Consider the following 17,389-nt stretch of genomic DNA (forward strand, 5'->3'; position numbering starts at 1 on the left):
TATTGATTAAACAGGAGAAGGGGGGCCATGAAAAACATGTGCACATGTGAGTACATGTGTGTGTGTGTGAGTTTTCTTAAAAGTATTCATTTTTTTCATGCCTGTCAAAGGGGCAGAGTGTGTGTGTGTTTGCATGTGGTGTGTTTGTATATGTGAGTGTGTATGTGTATATACGTAGGTATGTGTGCTCGCAGGCAGAAGGGTTAAGGGCAACAAATGGTGATGTTTTAAGCAGTTAGAAATATTAAGAAGCTCTTGCTTTATACTCCTACCCACTCTGTGTCCCCAACTTCCTCCTCTGGAGTGGCTAATGAAGAACCGATCTTGGCACCCAAGTGCCAACCCCCTCCCCAGGCACCTCTCAGGCTGTGATGCTGCGGGTAACGCTGATGTCCAGGGCCGCGGAGACATTCCCCAGCAGTTACTTAGCTGGGTGGTGAAAAGAAAAATGCAGCCTAATTGGTCAGTGGCCTTTTCTAGTGAATGAAGGAGGTTTCTGTTTTAAGAAATAAAGTGACTTCTCCGCTGTTGATTCACTGCCCACAGAGAGAGTTTTGAGCTGAGGCTTCCTAGCCTGGGTAGAAATTTGCATACAACTTCCCCTTCCTGCTTGAGAGCCGGTTCCACCGCTTACCTGGGCCTGGAGCGGCCGAGGGCGGCGGAGCGACCCGAGGTGGAGTGACCGGGGAAGGAGAGCGCGACCCTCCGGTAGCCAGGTCTGCCCACCGCGGTTCTAAGGTAAGGAGTTCAGAAGCGGTGCCTGCCTAGCCTCACTCCTTACCCGCTGACCCACTTTCAAAACACTGTTTCCTCCTGTACTGAAATGTTCTACCTTGCTTCCCACCGTGAACTTATTCGCGTGGCGACCAACGAGGGCTGAGAAAATGACAGTTCAAGTTTCTGCCGCGAGAAAATGTTGATGGTCTACTATTTCAGACGGGCAAGTGGAACTTAACTCTTTGGGGAGGGGAGGCACCCTTACCGGGGACGGTTCGGAGCTGCCTGGGAGCCATTTGAGTGCTTAGCGTCCCCACAGTTTCGATTAAAGAATTCAAGCCCCAGTTCTCCAAGGAGGGGGCTGGGGCTGGCAGAGTGAGTAATTGGCTTCCAGCCCCAGGACGCGTTAGTAACAGAGGTGGAAGGCAAACTCCCAAGTTTTCTTGATCCCTGTTTCATGCAGGGAAAAAATTAACACATTCTTGGGCCAGAAATTCAGCTCCGCTCTGGGCTGGCTCTGGGCTGGGTTCTCAGCCCTCTCCCGCAGCCGTCCTCCCCTCCAACAACCCAGACGTTTGCTGGCACTGGACAGAGCCTTTAAGGAAAACAAGGAGGAAATGCTATTACTTTATCTTAGAAAGTAATCAAGCTTCATGTGTTTTTTTAAGTTCAAAATGGTCTCTTAGAAGAGGGAGTTATTTTTAAAGAGCAGCAAAAAGGAGACCAAATAATTAATTAAAAAAAAATACCAGAAAACTTGGTTTCAAGAGCCACTTCTTGCTGGCTCCGAGACTTGGGCAATTCACGTTGGTTTCTCTAGGCCTGGATTTCTTCACCAATAAAATGTGTGGGGGTGAGGGATGGTGGTGAACTAACGTGATTTAGTCTAAATTCCTTTCTAACAAAATAAAGCCAGGGAAATGGGAGTCCCAGAGGGGAGCCGTCATGGGTGGTCTTAGAAGGCTTGTTTTGTGTACTGATTTTTCAAGTATATTCATTTTACCTCCTGCTGCTATTGTAGATGGCTAGTCCCTGGAGAAAAAGGACATCTTTTCTGAATCCTTTTGTACTCCTTGGCCCCCAGGATACTGTCAAACTCCTCACAGGGGCTCAGGATCCTTTCACATATGCTGCTCTGCTTTCTGTTTCACTCATCTGCTCTCAAAGCAAAAGGTAAAATCAGTAGTCTGGACAGGAGGCTGGGGAGAGCTGCGCAGGCGCGGCTCTGCGGGAGGGCGCCTGGAATGTAGGAGTATCACGGAGCTCTTGCTAAACATGAGAAAACAGAGGGGTTTTTGAATTAGTTCATGTCCCATTTGGGTTACACAGAACTGTCCTGTGCACTTGCCCGGAGTCAAGCCAGGTCAGAGATCTGACAGACAAGTCTGGCTCCAGAAGGCTGCGTCCCTGACTCCGCTGGAGCTGGAAATCACTGCTCGGCTAGGCCAATCACTGTGCCGGGGACCTTTCACCGAGCCAAACGGAAGCTGTGAAGCACATCCTGATACCATGTACGGGTGATGACTATGACTGGACACGTTCATTAGGTGGCGGACACACAGAGCCCTTAATCTTCTCCCAACCACTTCGTTTTTGTTGTTGTCGTTGTTACGATTGGGCAATTACTCTCAGTCACTACAGTGCATACAGGCTGTGGCTGACCGAGATGGGCTGACATTGGGCTTTTGGTATTGCTAAAAGGTTTCTGTGGAATATGGAGGCCCTAGTATGGACCTCATCGTGTTTTTAGATAGCTCTCCCTATCCCCCTGAGGTGAGAAGTCAGGAATTGCAAGATGTTTCACTTGAGATGAGTTACGGATTGTATTTTCCAATAATGATTCACCATTATCTGAAATCAGGCTGTTGTTTGTCTGCCAGCCTAGTGTTGATCCAGAAAGACCATCCACAGCTCGTTATGAATGTAGTGTTGCAGCTCCAAGTCATCCCATGATGGAGCATGATGAGCTGGACCGCGTGGTACCTGCTCTGCTCACCATGTGAGGCGGGCAGACTAGAAGTGAAGTCGGGCAGTGAACCAGCATGGCGGGGAGAAGGCTCTTAACTCAGGGAATGCTCACTTATGGCGGGGGTGGGGTGGGGGGTGCCAGGACAGAAAATGGTGAAGCCTGCTTCTTTCAGGATTAAGGAGGTAGTGATTTGAAAATGCCCTGAAAATAAAAGGAAGAGGAGAAGGCAGTTATATTTGCAGGCATTCTTTTTTTTTTTTTTTTCTGTATTTTTCTGAAGCCGGAAACGGGGAGAGACAGTCAGACAGACTCCCGCATGCGCCCGACCGGGATCCACCCGGCACGCCCACCAGGGGGCGATGCTCTGCCCACCAGGGGGCGATGCTCTGCCCCTCCGGGGCGTCGCTCTGTCGCGACCAGAGCCACTCTAGCACCTGGGACAGAGGCCGAGGAGCCATCCCCAGTGCCCGGGCCATCTTTGCTCCAGTGGAGCCTTGGCTGCGGGAGGGGAAGAGAGAGACAGAGAGGAAGGAGAGGGGGAGGGGTGGAGAAGCAGATAGGCGCCTCTCCTGTGTGCCCTGGCCGAGAATCGAACCCAGGACTTCTGCACGCCAAGCCGACGCTCTATCACTGAGCCAACCGGCCAGGGCCTGCAGGCATTCTTTAACAGGTACTCAGAAAGATAGATATGCGGGCAGTTTGTCTAAATGAAATCTATGCTTTTGTACATATAGTAGAATCAAAATCTCAGAAATATCCTGAATTCAAATAATTTTCCTGCTGCAGGCAATTTTAGATTAGTCTTTAAAAACATACAGGAATTGAAGACAACTGAGGCAGAAAAGAACACAGATGAGGCACATTACACTTTAAATTCCTTTCAGATCCCATGAAATGACCCCTAACATTTGATCACGTTTCCTTAGCAAACGGTCCTGCAGTCCTTTGGTGTGAAAGCATCTGAGGACTGGAACTGAGACGCTCTCCCCCCTGAACCTCTCTCATTTCTTCCCAGTGCATTGTCACCGAGATATTTTTAGTTCACGAAACCCAGGCTGTCCTTTCTTTGTGTCTCTTGCCCAGCAGGCCTCTTACTCGGCCACATGTGCCCCATGTCTGACTGCTCAGCTCACTCCGTGCCTGTATGTGTGTTCATGCACAGATGTATATGTACAAAGACCTTCCTGGAGACCGGAAGTTAAACTGACTAGTGGAGGAAGGTGGGCTTTTATCTCCCTTATGACCCTTAGAGCTCTGCCAGTTCAGCTTAGTTCCCTGATAAGGCAGCTGAAATCAAGCCATTTGGTAGTGACAAGCACCCCCCCCCCCCGGCCCATGTGTCCCCCTTCCTTCCACCCCACAGACCTAAGCTGGCTGGGGTGTGGGCAGCTCCCTCAGGGATAAGGGAAACTTGGCTCTTCTCTGCCTCATTGTTTCCTGTACTCTGCATGTTTCTGGTGTTTTCCTTCTTCCCCTCCCAGGTCACCAGGTCTCCTTCCACCCCTGAACTCTCTTCCCCCTCCGGGATATCTGCTCAGCCTCCTCCTGGCTCACCAGCTTACCTATAATTCTCTTGCCTTTTGCCTGGATTCATTCTTGCCCTTTTCTTCCCACTGCCCCTGCTCACACCCATGAATACATAAAAATCACAATTTAAATAAGTCTCCTTCCCACACCTATAAAGGGCAAATTTTTAAAAATTTCCTTCAAGGTCTCCTCACTTTCCTTGCTTCTCATCTCTTCCATTCTCATTTCTTCCTTTCCATCCCTTCTTCTTCCTCTCCTTGGTTTTCCTTCCCGCCCCTTCTTCCCCCTCACTCTGGGTCCTGGACTGAATTAAGAATCGCAAATGTGTGCATAGAAAAATCTTATCTGAAACAGGCAAACAAACAAACAACCCACGGGGCTGTTCTTAGGTTGTTCTTTAAAAGTTTATTAGCCTTTAGCCTGACATGAGTTGTACTGTGCAGAATGTGAACAAGGGCCAGTAAATGTTCCCTGGTCTCCAGGGCTCACCACTGTTTCCCATCCTCTGGCAAACCAAATGGAAGAACTGCTCTGTCTGGGAAATTCTGCAAGTAAACTTAGAAGTATTTCTTCACTGTAGTTTGACCCTGAGCCAAGCAGTTCACTCAAAACCAACTTCCACTAAGCAAACTGATGTGAAAGGGTGCATGCATTTGGGCAGTAAACAAAGGACATTAATGAGTTTAAAGGTTTTTTTAAATCTGTGACTTTGAGACGCATGCGAAAACTACTCCCTGGGGAATGAATAAGACCTTGAGTATCTGTAATTGAAAGCATCTGATCCAAATTGGATCTGAGGCTCTTCCTTGCTATAAATTTATATACTTATTTTAAAGTCCACCTGAAATATTCATGCTGTGTGCTAGGACTCTTCAGCCCTATTGTTGACCCAAAGAATGATTAAAAAAAAAAAAAAATCCAAGCAGTTGGTGAACAGCAGCGAGCCTTGATTTCTCAGAGCTGGTAATGTGGTCTGTTAATTAATTACTGAGGCTGCTCACTCCTGCCCTTTCTCTGTTTCTAGCTCTGTTATTTGTCTTCTTCCAGGGACATAACACCTTCATTAAATCCTGTCTGTCCTTGCCTCGGAGGCGTCCCCGTGAAGGTATCCCCTCTCTAGATGTATCACCATTTATCATTACCCTTTGTTTGTGCTCTGTCAACCAGCTTTCAATTTATTTTGAATTCAGTTTATGATTAAAATTTAATGAGATCCAATCAAATGCTTTTCCCCCATCAAGATGCCTCTGCAGTTTCATCCATATTCTCTGCTGTCACGGCATGAAGGAAAGCGACTCCAGGTTTCCAGCCTGGCGATCCTTTATGTAACACAGGTGGCCTGTGGCTACACCTCCTTACCTTCAAGGTGAATGATTCTAAAACATATTTATTCCAGAAGCTTCTCAGGGTTACTCAGCTCTCCCTATCCTGTTCTCCCCACCAAATAGCTGTGTAAGTGAATGCTTCCAAACAAGGCACCAAATGGTTCAGTGCACAGGCTCTGGGGTTGAGCTGCTTGTGTTTGAACCCCATCCCTGCTAATTGCTGGCCATGTGACCTTAGGAAAGTTACTTAACCTCCTTGTTTCTGCAGTTTCTCCATCTGTAAAATGGGACTGACAACAGCCCCTACCAAATAGAATGAGCTAAGTTAATACATGTAAAACACTTGGAACAATGTTTAGCGCATAGTAAATATTCAATAAATATAAACAGTTATTGCTAACAAAGTGTAAGGTTTCTTAAGTATGTCCATTTCATTAGGTTTGTTTTTTTTTTTTTTTCATTTTTCTGAAGCTGGAAACAGGGAGAGACAGTCAGACAGACTCCCACATGCGCCCGACCGGGATCCACCCGGCACGCCCACCAGGGGCGACGCTCTGCCCACCAGGGGGCGATGCTCTGCCCATCCTGGGCATCGCCATGTTGCAACCAGAGCCACTCTAGTGCCTGAGGCAGAGGCCACAGAGCCATCCCCAGTGCCCAGGCCATCTTTGCTCCAATGGAGCCTTGGCTGCGGGAGGGGAAGAGAGAGACAGAGAGGAAAGCGCGGCGGAGGGGTGGAGAAGCAAATGGGCACTTCTCCTGTGTGCCCTGGCCGGGAATCGAACCCGGGTCCTCCGCATGCTAGGCCGACGCTCTACCGCTGAGCCAACCGGCCAGGGCTGTATTTTTATTTAACAGCAGATTCTCTATCAGAGTTTGGTAAACTACAGGCCTCAGGCCAAAGGTCTGTTTATGGACCAGCATATTGCTAAGAATGGTTTTGATATTTTAAAGGTTGCTTAAAAACAAACAAACCCCAAAAAGCAGAAGAGACATATGTGGTTCACAAAGCCTGAACTGTTTATTATCTAGGCCCTTACAGAAAAGGTTTGTCAACCTCCAATATATAAGATTTTTAATGGAAAGAGATCTACAGGCTAGATTCTGCTTTGACTTTGGAAAAGCTATTGGATATGACAGCTTCTGTGCCATAGGAATGGCAGAGTGATACCAAGCGCACCGCCCAGGGCCCAGCTTGTTTTAAGGACCAAATAAAGTGAGGTGTTTCAAATGTGCCAGAAATACACGTTAGTTTAAAAAAGTAAGATCTCCAAACATTCATATGCTACTGTTACATGCGATATAAAACCAGCGAGCATAGTCATCTGTTGTAAAAATAGTAACAAAATAACTTTTTTATTTTGGGGAGCTTGGTATGGTCCAGGCCCTCTAGTCAGCACTTTATTTACATCTTCTTTTATCCTCATAAATGCCTAGGGGGCAAGTGTTATTTTTCCCATTTTACAGATGAGAAAAAGGAGACTCAGAGAAGTAAAGTAATTTTCTCAAGGTTGCATGCACATCTAATCATGCAGCCAGCAGAGAAATAATTTAAACCTAGGGGGTTTGACTCTGGAGCCCATGCATATAAATCCTGTGTATTTCCCCACACCCTCGAAATATATATGTGTTGATTCAGGGTAAGCCCATCTGGAAGACAGCAGCCACAGTTAACTGTGAATAAATGTACATGACTTGTTTCCCACACAGGCCAAGTGGGGTCTCATGGACATGCAGAAAGGGAGGAGGGGATGATGGGAAGAAAGAAGCTTTTTGATGATCTATGAGATCAGGAAGGTAGTGTTGTCAAGACGAATAGGCTCTGTTTCACAAAACTAACAATTGAAGTCAGGGTGTGCTGAAGGAGGAAAGGGTGCTGGGAGCAGACATGAGCAAAGAATTGGAGGCAGCTCAGGGGTTCGACGGAGAGCAAGGGCGAGGGAGGGAGTAGAGCGAGAATGGGACACCAGGGAGCATTGTCACATGGATGCCAAATCTGCTCCCATGGGGTGAGATCTTATCTGTAAAACCGGCTCCCCTGGGTAGGGTAGAGGCGCTCAGAGGAAGCTCTCCGGTTCTCAGAGACAGAAAGGAAGCCAAAGAGGGAGAGTTGGGCAGAGAAAACGGACAGATCTGAAGAAAGGTGGGGTCAGAATTGAAGAGCTAGAACCACAGCTCACAGGCCAAAGGGCAGTGAGATTCCAAGAAAGATAGTGCCTTTTGGGTCAGATTGGAATGAGTCAGAACCAGACACGTAGAACTGTTTCAGCCTCGTGGCGCAGACTTGGAACCAGCTGTGTTTCTAGGTGGCACCCACCCCGTCCCCACTCAGGAAAATGCTCTCAGTCTCTGCTTAATGGCCCTTTATTTTTAAGGGACATGTTCACTCTCATAGGTAGTCTCAGGAGTGACTCATTCACATTGTTTTTTTGTTTGTTTGTTTTGTTTTTGAGAGAGAGAGAGTGAGTGAGCAAGAGAGAGAAGAAGGGAGAGAGAGGGTGGGAGGCATCAACTCGTAGTTGCTTCCACTTTAGTTGTGCATTGATTGCTTTTTTTATGTGCCTTGATCAGGGCCCGGCCAGTGTCTCCTTGCTCAAGCCAGCAGCCTTGGGCTTTTCATGCCAGCAACCTTCGGGCCCGAGCTAACAAGCGTTGGGATTGTGGGGACGGTTCCCCTGCTCCACCTGTGCTGGCAAGCTCATGCTCAGAGCCTCGACCTCAGCACTCTGGGTTGAGGCTTATCCGCTGCGCCGCCACTGGTCAGGCCGCATTGGTTCTTAATCTTTGTGAACATCAGAGTCAGTGGAGCTTTTCCTTTATTTATTTTTTTAATCATTTAAGTAGATACATAAGCACTTGTTACAAAATGTAAAAGGTATAAAATGCTCTGAAAAGCAAGTCCCCCTGTTGTGTGCGTCCCCCTTTCCAAGGCGGTGCTGCTCTGGATTCTGACGCAGGGGCGTTGGCGAACGCAATCTCCGGCGGCACAAAGGGAGCACTCTGCGTCATTCTGCTCTTTCCTTTTTTAATTTCACAAGAAATCTTGGAGATAGTTCCACATCGGTTCACACTTCCCCAGTCTTTTAAAAAAGACACATTGTATTCATTGTACAACTGGTCCACGGTTTAAAAGAGCAGGCCCTTTTTGGAGATGCAGCTTATTTCTGGTCTTTGCTATTACAAACATTGCTACATTGCTTATCTTCACCGCCTCTTCACTTCACATGATACTCATACAAATCACTGTAGAGGAAGTTCTTAGAAGTGAAATTACTAGGTCAAAGGGCATAAGCTTTGCCTGACCAGGCGGTGGCCCACTAGATAGAGCGTCAGCCTGGGATGCTGAGGACCCAGGTTTGAAACCCCAATGTTGTCAGCTTGAGTGCAGGCTCACCAGCTTAAGCACAGGGTTGCCGGCTTGAGCGCAAAGGTCTCTGGCTTGAGCAAGGGGTCACTGGCTCAGCTGGAGCCCTACGCCTCGCCCCCAGCCCCATCACAGCAGATATAAGAAGCAATCAGTGAACAACTAAAGTGACACAACTATGAGTTGATATTTCTCATCTCTCCCTTCCTGTCTCTCTCACTCACTTAAAATAAAAAAAGAAAAGAAAAAGGGGTATAAGTTTTGCAAATAGTTACTGCCAAATGGCACAAATTACACTCCCCTTGGCAAAGTATAAAAGAACCTGTGTACTGATGGGACTCAAACAAAAATACACAGAGCCCTGGCCCCACCTTAGACTCTCTGGGTGTCAGGCCTGGGCACCTGGATCGTGAGCCTCAGAACGAGATTCTGAGCCACAAACTCCCTTGGGTCCCCTCGGCCTATAACCTCTCCTTTCCCCCCAAGGATTCGTCGCAGTGACAGTGACACAAACATGACCCTCATGCTCGAGAAGCCTCAGCTTCTCCGGAGCATCCAGGGCTCACAGGGTCCTGGCTGGCAGGTCTTCTGTCCCCCTCAGGGCTCAGGACTTTCTCTTCTAGGTCACAGCTAGAAAACAGTTTTTCTGCTTTAATCCAAGTATCATTCTTGTTAGGGACGAGGACACAGGCCATGCCAGGGTTAGAGCCAGGTGGACATCATATGGAGAAGCTCTGGAATAAAACAGGAAAATGAAAATGGTTAGAAGTGGTGAGACACTGAGTGATGTGTGTGTGTGTGTGTGTGACAGAGAGAGGGACAGATAGGGACAGACAGACAGGAAGGGAGAGAGATGAGAACCATCAATTCTTTGTTGTGGCACCTTAGTTGTTCATTGATTGCTTTCTCATATGTGCCTTGACTGAGGGGCTACAGCAGGTGAGTGACCCCTTGCTCAAGCCAGTGACCTTGGGCTCAAGCTGGTGAGCCTTGCTCAAACCAGATGAGTCCACGTTCAAGCTGTTGACCTTGGGGTCTTGAACCTGGGTCCTCTGCATCCCAGTTCGATGCTCTATCTACTGCACCACCGCCTGGTCAGGCCTGAGTGATTTATTTTTTATTTTTTTTACAGTGACAGAGAGAGGGACAGATAGGGACAAACAGACAGGAATGGAGAGAGATGAGAAGCACCAATCATTAGTTTTTTATTGCGACACCTTAATTGTTCATTGATTGCTTTCTCATATGTGCCTTGACCGTGGGGCTGCAGCAGACCAAGTAAACCCTTGCTCGAGCCAGCGACCCTGGGTCCTAGCTGGTGAGCCTTGCTCAAACCAGATGAGCCCGTGCTCAAGCTGGCGACCTTGGGGTCTAGGACCTGGGCCCTCTGCATCCCAGTCCAATGCTCTATCCACTGCACCACTGCCTGGTCAGGCCTGAGTGATTTTTTTAATGTGCATTTTTATAATACTGACATTTTTTTTTAATTTATTCATTTTAGAGAGGAGAGGGAGAGACAGAGGGAGAGAGAGAGAGGAGAGACAGAGAGAGAGAAGGGGGGAGGAGCTGGAAGCATCAACTCCCATATGTGCCTTGACCAGGCAAGCCCAGGGTTTCGAACCGGCGACCTCAGCATTTCCAGGTCGACGCTTTATCCACTGTGCCACCACAGGTCAGGCCAAAAATTAAAGACCAAAATATAAAACTGCCAAGAGCTAGAACCACTGCACAACCCATTAATCTGCCATGGTCCCTCTGATGTGACATTTTTGTTTAGTTGTTCTCTGTGACATCCTCTGGAGGGTCTAGGGCTAAAAGGGGCCCACATGATAGGTGCAGGCATACCCCACCCTCTGCTATTTTGGGTGAAGCTCTTAGGCTACACATGACTAGACCACCTGCCTTGCCGTCACGTGTTCTTATCCCACTGGGTGGTAGAATCACCTTTATTCTGCAAGTACAGTTGTGATCAACTCTACCCAACTCTCACCTTGGGCCTGACACTGAGTGGGCACTTAAATACTAGAGAGGAAGAAAGAGAGGAAGAAGGAAGGGCACCCGTGTGGTATAATTTGAAGACCTCTGAGGACTTGATCCACCAGATACTTCCTGCTACCTCTGTGGAGCTTGATATTCTCACTGTCCATGATCCTCCCAGCTACACGGATCTGTTGCCTCGCTAAAACAGGTATCAATCATTGATTCATTCAGCAAATATTTATTGAGCACCTACAATGTGCCAGGTACAGTTCTGGTGCTGAGAATATAGCTGTGGATAGAACAGTCAAAAATCAAACCCTCATGCCTGACCAGGTGGTGGCGCAGTGGGTAAAGCATCGGAGTGGAACACAGAGAACCCAGGTTCGAAACCCGGAGGTTGCTGGCTTGAGCTCAGGCTCATCTGGCTTGAGTATCAGATCATAGACATGACCCCATGGTCGCTGGCTTGAGCCCAAAAGTTGCTGGCTTGAGCAAGGGGTTACTCACCTGCTGTAGCCCCCCAGTCAAGGCACATATGAGAAAGTAATCAATGAACAACTAAAGAGCCACAACGAAGAACTGATGCTTCTCATTTCTCTCCCTTCTGTCTATCTGTCCCTCTCTCTGTCTCTCTCTGTCTCTGTCACACACACACACACACACACACACACACACACACACACACACACACAAAATCAAACCCTCATGAACTTTAAATTCGGGGGAAGGGATGACAATAGATATTTGTGTTTATAGTGTCCAGTTTGTAATATAAAAGAGGAAGATAATTGCTGGAGAGGAAAGCAAGCAAGGATGGGAGGAAGTGAGAGGGGCATACAGAACATTTAGAGAGGGTGACCTCACTTAGAAAGTGGCAGCTGAGTAAAGCCCCGAAGGAGAAAGAAAGAAAGCCATGCAGATATGTGGGGGAAGAATGTTCCAAGAAGCAGGAACAGCAAGTGCAAGGGCCTGAGGTAGGGCCTTTGATTTTCTGTGATAATTTTCTCTGGACAGATCAAGAGAGAAAACAACTTAAAGGTAGAAATAATGTTTTATATGTCTTTAGATATAATTTAGAGTAGCTTTTCCTGTATACTCATTTGTCCTCTTGAATTTTCTATCACTTTTAGGTATGACCTATTATTTTAAAAAAAATGTTTAAGTTTCTGCCTAAAGAGGACACACAGCACAGTTCAGAAATTATTTGCTGTTTAAATATTTGGTAGCAACATGTTTAAATCATTAGGGTCCATTTCTTTCTTTCTTTCTTTCTTTTTTTTTTTTTTTTTTTTTTTTTATATTTTTCTAAAGTTGGAAACGGGGAGGCAGTCAGACAGACTCCCGCATGCACCCGACCGGGATCCACCCAGCACGCCCACCAGGGGGCAATGCTCTGCCCATCTGGGGCGTTGCTCTGTTGCGACCAGAGCCATTCTAGCGCCTGAGGTAGAGGCCACAGAGCCATCCTCAGCGCCCGGGCCAACTTTGCTCCAATGGAGCCTTGGCTGCGGGAGGGGAAAGAGAGACAGAGAGGAAGGAGAGGGGAAGGGGTGGAGAAGCAGATGGGTGCTTCTCCTGTGTGCCCTGGCCGGGAATCGAACCCGGGACTCCTGCACACCAGGCCGACACTCTACCACTGAGCCAACTGGCCAGGGCTAGGGTCCATTTCTTTCAAGGATTACTAATTCCTAGCTTTCCTGAGAGGCTGCTCATTACCGTGCCAGGTGTATTTACTACCATCCAAGGGGGTCCTTTGTTCCTTTCAGACCAGTTTTAACTGTAGAATTACCACACTAAGATGGGCCTCAGATTTCCAATTATGTGAGATGATGGCACTTGTTACTTTTTTTTTGTTTTTTAGATTTTATTTATTGATTTTTAGAGAATGGAGAGAAAGAGAGAAAGAGAGACAGAGAGGAAGGAGGGGAAGATTGGGAAGCATTGATTTGCAGCAGCTGCTTCTTATATGTGCCTTGACTAGGCAAGCCCAGGGTTTCGAACCAGGGACCTCCAGGTCAAGGCCCCATCCACTGCACCACAACAGGCCAGATGGCTCTTGTCACCTTTTTTTTTTAATCAACTCCCTCCAAACCCTGGAAGGCTCCTCAGTGAGAAGAGTAGAATTTGCAACTTCAATTGTTGTTTAGGAAAACACTTCTAAGGTATTCCCATCTGAAACCCCAGAGAGAATGTGAACAGTGATGCCTGAAGTGTGGGTGATGAACACGAATGGCCTGACAAGAAATAGTAGGTGGGATTTAGTCCTCTTGCTAGTGGCGCGCTTGATGCCCCTCTTGGCCCTCCAGTTCAGCTGTGGGTCCGTCCACAGGTGCTAGCAGATCACACAACCCTCAGCCCGCCCTCCAGAAAACACCCCTGTTCCCCCCGCCAGCTGAAGAGCATGTTAATTTCATAGCTGCAGGAAAATTGTAAGAAAGGAAGGAGAACCATGGCGAGCATTTAAACAATTGGAAGTAGTTGAAATATTTGTGGATTTGGTAGGTTCCTAATCAGTTGAGGTGATGAGGTCTCTGTTCTGCCGAGCCTCAGGCGAGGGGGAGGGACACACCCGGCCTGGAGAGGAGCCAGTAGGAAAGAGGAAACTGAGGCAGGGAGGGAGGCCAGCTGGGAGTGGGGAGCTGTTTCTGCTTCGCCAGAAAACGGGACAAAGGTTGTTGGCCTCAGATGGGTACGTTTGTTACCAAGTGTGGGTAAGAAAATGTTAGCATTCATTTGGCACACAGTGGAGAGGCAAATTGAGGTATCTTTCTATAGGCAGTGAAGATAAATTTGATAGGAAAATGCTGGCCCCACCTCTGCTCAGCGGGGGAACATTTTAAAATGCATGCTGTCATGTTGCTATTGGGTTGGGTACAAGACTCCAGAGGCAGTGAATTCATATTTTTCAAAACTTGTCTCAGAATAATAGTTCATGTACATCTTGATTTTAGGCACAGTTAAGCCCTCAGTAAATGTTTGTGGTTGAAATTCTAAGTGGATCCAAAATAATGAATTTAAAACCCACCACCACCGGTGCTGCCCCTTTCTCTGCATGCTGTCTGAAGTATGCTCTGTTCAAGGCCTGCGTTAAACAAACCTCTGAAATTTTTTCTTGTTCACACTCTCCTTCCCTCCCACTGCACCTGCTCTGGAGCCTTTTGCAGACCCCTAGTCACTCCGGTGCTATCTCCCTTCCCCTGGAGCTAGGCCTGGGGCTTCTCAACCAATAAGGGGTGCTTATGTTCTTTCTCATTCTGTCATGTTGATTAAGAGTTCTATTTCCGGCCTGGCCGGTTGGCTCAGTGGTAGAGCATCGACCCAGCATGTGGAAGTCTTGGGTTCAATTCCCAGTCAGGACACACAGGAAAAGCAACCATCTGCTTCTCCTTCCTTCCTCCTCCCTCTCCCCCTTCTCTCTCCCCTCCACTCCTCCCACAGCCATGGCTTGATCCAATTGATTCGATTGATTGATTGATTTGAGCGTGTTGGCCCCAGGCACTGAATTTGACTCCGTGGAACCTCCACCTCAGGCACTAAAAATAGCTCTTTTGGGAGCATGATTCCAGATGGGCAGAACATTGGCCCTAGAGAGGGGTCACCAGGTAGATCCCGGTTGGGGCACATGCAGGAGTCTGTCGTTCTATCTCCCCTTCTCTTACTTAAATAAAAAAATATAAAAATAATAAAAATTTTTAAAAAGTTCTATTTCTCGGCTGTGGGATAATTGGTCTGTGGGCTAAAGGCTAGTTTAGCAAACCTCACTAGTTCAGCCAGCACATCACAAAGCAGCTGGTCCTGGCCATCTTCGTTGCCGGCATAGTGCCAGAGGAAATGAAGTCCCCTGAACAACCTATAGCTACCTGTTCGGTGGAAAATGTCACAATGACCTTTTTTACAGTGCTTTTAAATGCAGACTTTCTTTCTTTTTTTGATTAGGCAATAGTCGCACAGCAAAAATTTTAAAGTTTAAAAGGTTAAAACTCTCCCTCTCTCATCTCTTCCCCCATCCTCCATCCCTTCCTCAGAGACAGTGTAGCAATGTCTTGTGTTTCCTCCGCACGTGTTTCACACATTGATAAGCACGGATGAAGCAGCCCACATCAGGATTAAGTTCTTTCTCCTCCATATTTGGCCTTTGATTTGCATCTGTGTCTACTTCCCCTTGTGCTGCCTGACACTGCAGGGCCCAGTCACATTCCTTGAGTTGCCTTCCAGATTAACATATGTTAATAAGCACGAGTGCCTTTGCCTGGAGGATAAGTAAACAACTTGACGGGATTGGGCCTCTACAAGCGCATTGCTGTCACACTACTGTTAATTTAAACCATATCTTGAATGAGGTCCCTTAAGGTCATAAAGCAGGGACTCCAAAAAATGATCTGTCTTCTAAGGCTGTGGCATGTTTTCCTTCGTTTCAGAAACTAGAATGAACCGAAGCATTCCTGTGGAGGTTGATGAATCAGAACCTTACCCCAGTCAGTTACTGAAACCAATCCCAGAATATTCGCTGGAGGAAGAATCAGAAGCACCTGCTCCCAGTGTAAGGAACATGGCGCCCAACAGCTCACCTGCACCTCAAAGCCCTTACTGTTTCCCGGGAGACTCTTCTCAGGCTCACCCACAGTTGAAACTTTCACACCACCGGCGGCCTGCGTGCCAGCAGATCACCTGCCTGCGCACTCCAGTCCTGGAGGAGAGTGAAGACAGCTTCTGGAGGCGACACCCAGACCCGGGCAAAGGTTGGCCCTCCGGCTCCTCTGCAGCCGGCAAGCCTAAGCCTGCGTCTGTGGTTGGAGCACTCCCCGCCGAGCATCCGTTTTCATTTATGGAAAAACATCATCAATGGCTGGGATCTCGGCTTTCAGCAGCTTCTCCTGACACTGGCCATGACTCAGAGAAATCAGACCGATGTTTACCTAATGCCTTAGCAGACTGCTCGGGCAATAGCCAAGAGACAGTGCGAAGGCCCCAGCCCCACAGGAACCACAGGAGCCGAGGGGGCCCAGATCTGCCTACCATAGACACGGGGTATGATTCCCAGCCCCAGGATGTCCTGGGCATCAGGCAGCTAGAAAGGCCCCTGCCCCTAACTTCCATGTGCTGCCCCCAGGACCTCCCCAGACCTCTCCAGTCTAGGGAGTACCATCCGTTTGAACCTCAGAGGTATCCAGCGGGTGCACAGATGCTGCCTCCCAATCCTTCCCCACACACTCCGTGGAACTATCATTACCGTTGTCCTGGAGGTCCCAATCAGCAGGTGCCAAGTAAGTGAGCTTTCCCTCTTCTGGACATTCTGGGCTGGGTAACTAAGTAAACAAGGCCCTCACAGCAGTGCCTTATATCAGCAGATCAGCACAGACAGGTCAGACTACAGGGAGAGAGGGCATATTGCTTCCCACAGGGTTTTCTATGTCGAGTTGGATTTGCAAGGGGCTTTAGAAGAATGCCTTATTTTAGCCCCAAACCTGTCCCACTTGGAACCTGCTTCCCTAGAAAACTTTAAGGACAAAAAAGATTCTTCTGTCTAAGTTAGTTTAACTGAAACCTGCAAAAAGGCAGGGAGATAGGCCAAAGGACTTCTAGAAAACTTGTTTGTTGTCTTAAATCTTGGGCATCTGGGTTCTTCCTTCTCTGCATGCTTCCTCCCTATCTTAGATTTGTCAGAGAACGGGGCCTTCAGTCAAAATCAGAAGGTGCCAAAATGTCACTGAGACTCTGGATTCATGCCATTACACGAAAATCAAATTGCTCCTGTGATTCTGCTCCTTAAATCCCTTTGGAGACTTGAGCCACCCATCTAGCCCTACCCCGCATTCTAGCTGCACCCGGACTGCAGCCCCCGGACACGTCCGTCTGTCTTGTGCCCACAGCACTGGCCCGTGCTCTTCGCTCACTCCCCGTGTTCTTCCACTTCCTGTGCGTTTGAGCTGGTTCTATGCCTCTCTTTTTTCTTTAACAGCTTTACTGAGCTGTTATTTACATACTGTAAAGTCCACCTTTTACCCATTCTAAGTGTATAATTCAATGAATTGTAATATATTTACAATTATACTGCCATCACTATATACATCTTTTAAGCATTAGCTCAAGTGTTCCCTCTGGAAACTTTCCTAGATCAGTCCTCCCTTCCGGCTTTCTGTTTCCTTTTTTCTGCCTGTTGGGGCACCTAGTAACTGGTATGTCCACCTCTCTTTCCAGAACACAAGCTTTTGCACATCAGCAAAAATGTATTTTCAATCTATAATTCCTCAGCATTTAGCACAGTGACCAGCATATTCTAGAGACTCTCAATAAATCACTTCTGATGAATGAATGAATGGATGGATGAATGAATGAATAATATGTATCAGTGCATTGAGCATCTCTGAAAGTGGCTACATCTTAGACTCAGATAAAATGTTCATCATATCCTTGGTATTAAATCTTCATGAAGGCCACTGGAAAATAATGATAGAGCTTCACAGGTCAAACCCAGGCTCTGAGATATGTTATTCTTAGCAAATCAAC

The 17,389-nt window shown here is 47.5% G+C and overlaps 1 protein-coding gene across 2 annotated transcripts in view; it reads left to right on the forward strand.

The window, feature by feature from the left end:
* The first annotated feature begins 538 nt into the window (after window positions 1–538).
* TRAF3IP2 (TRAF3 interacting protein 2) overlaps window positions 539–17,389 on the forward strand; it is a 51,729-nt gene continuing 34,878 nt past the window's right edge. The window contains exons 1-2 of one of the 2 annotated variants that reach the window (XM_066373460.1): window positions 539–738; window positions 15,301–16,146. In XM_066373460.1, the coding sequence (XP_066229557.1) occupies window positions 15,309–16,146 (838 nt within the window). In that variant the 5' untranslated portion in view covers window positions 539–738; window positions 15,301–15,308. The remainder of the gene's footprint in view (window positions 739–15,300; window positions 16,147–17,389) is intronic. The other variant, XM_066373459.1, reaches the window with a different exon arrangement.

Source organism: Saccopteryx leptura, chromosome 3, assembly GCF_036850995.1.
Source record: "Saccopteryx leptura isolate mSacLep1 chromosome 3, mSacLep1_pri_phased_curated, whole genome shotgun sequence".
NCBI classification, from domain to species: Eukaryota; Metazoa; Chordata; class Mammalia; order Chiroptera; family Emballonuridae; genus Saccopteryx; species Saccopteryx leptura.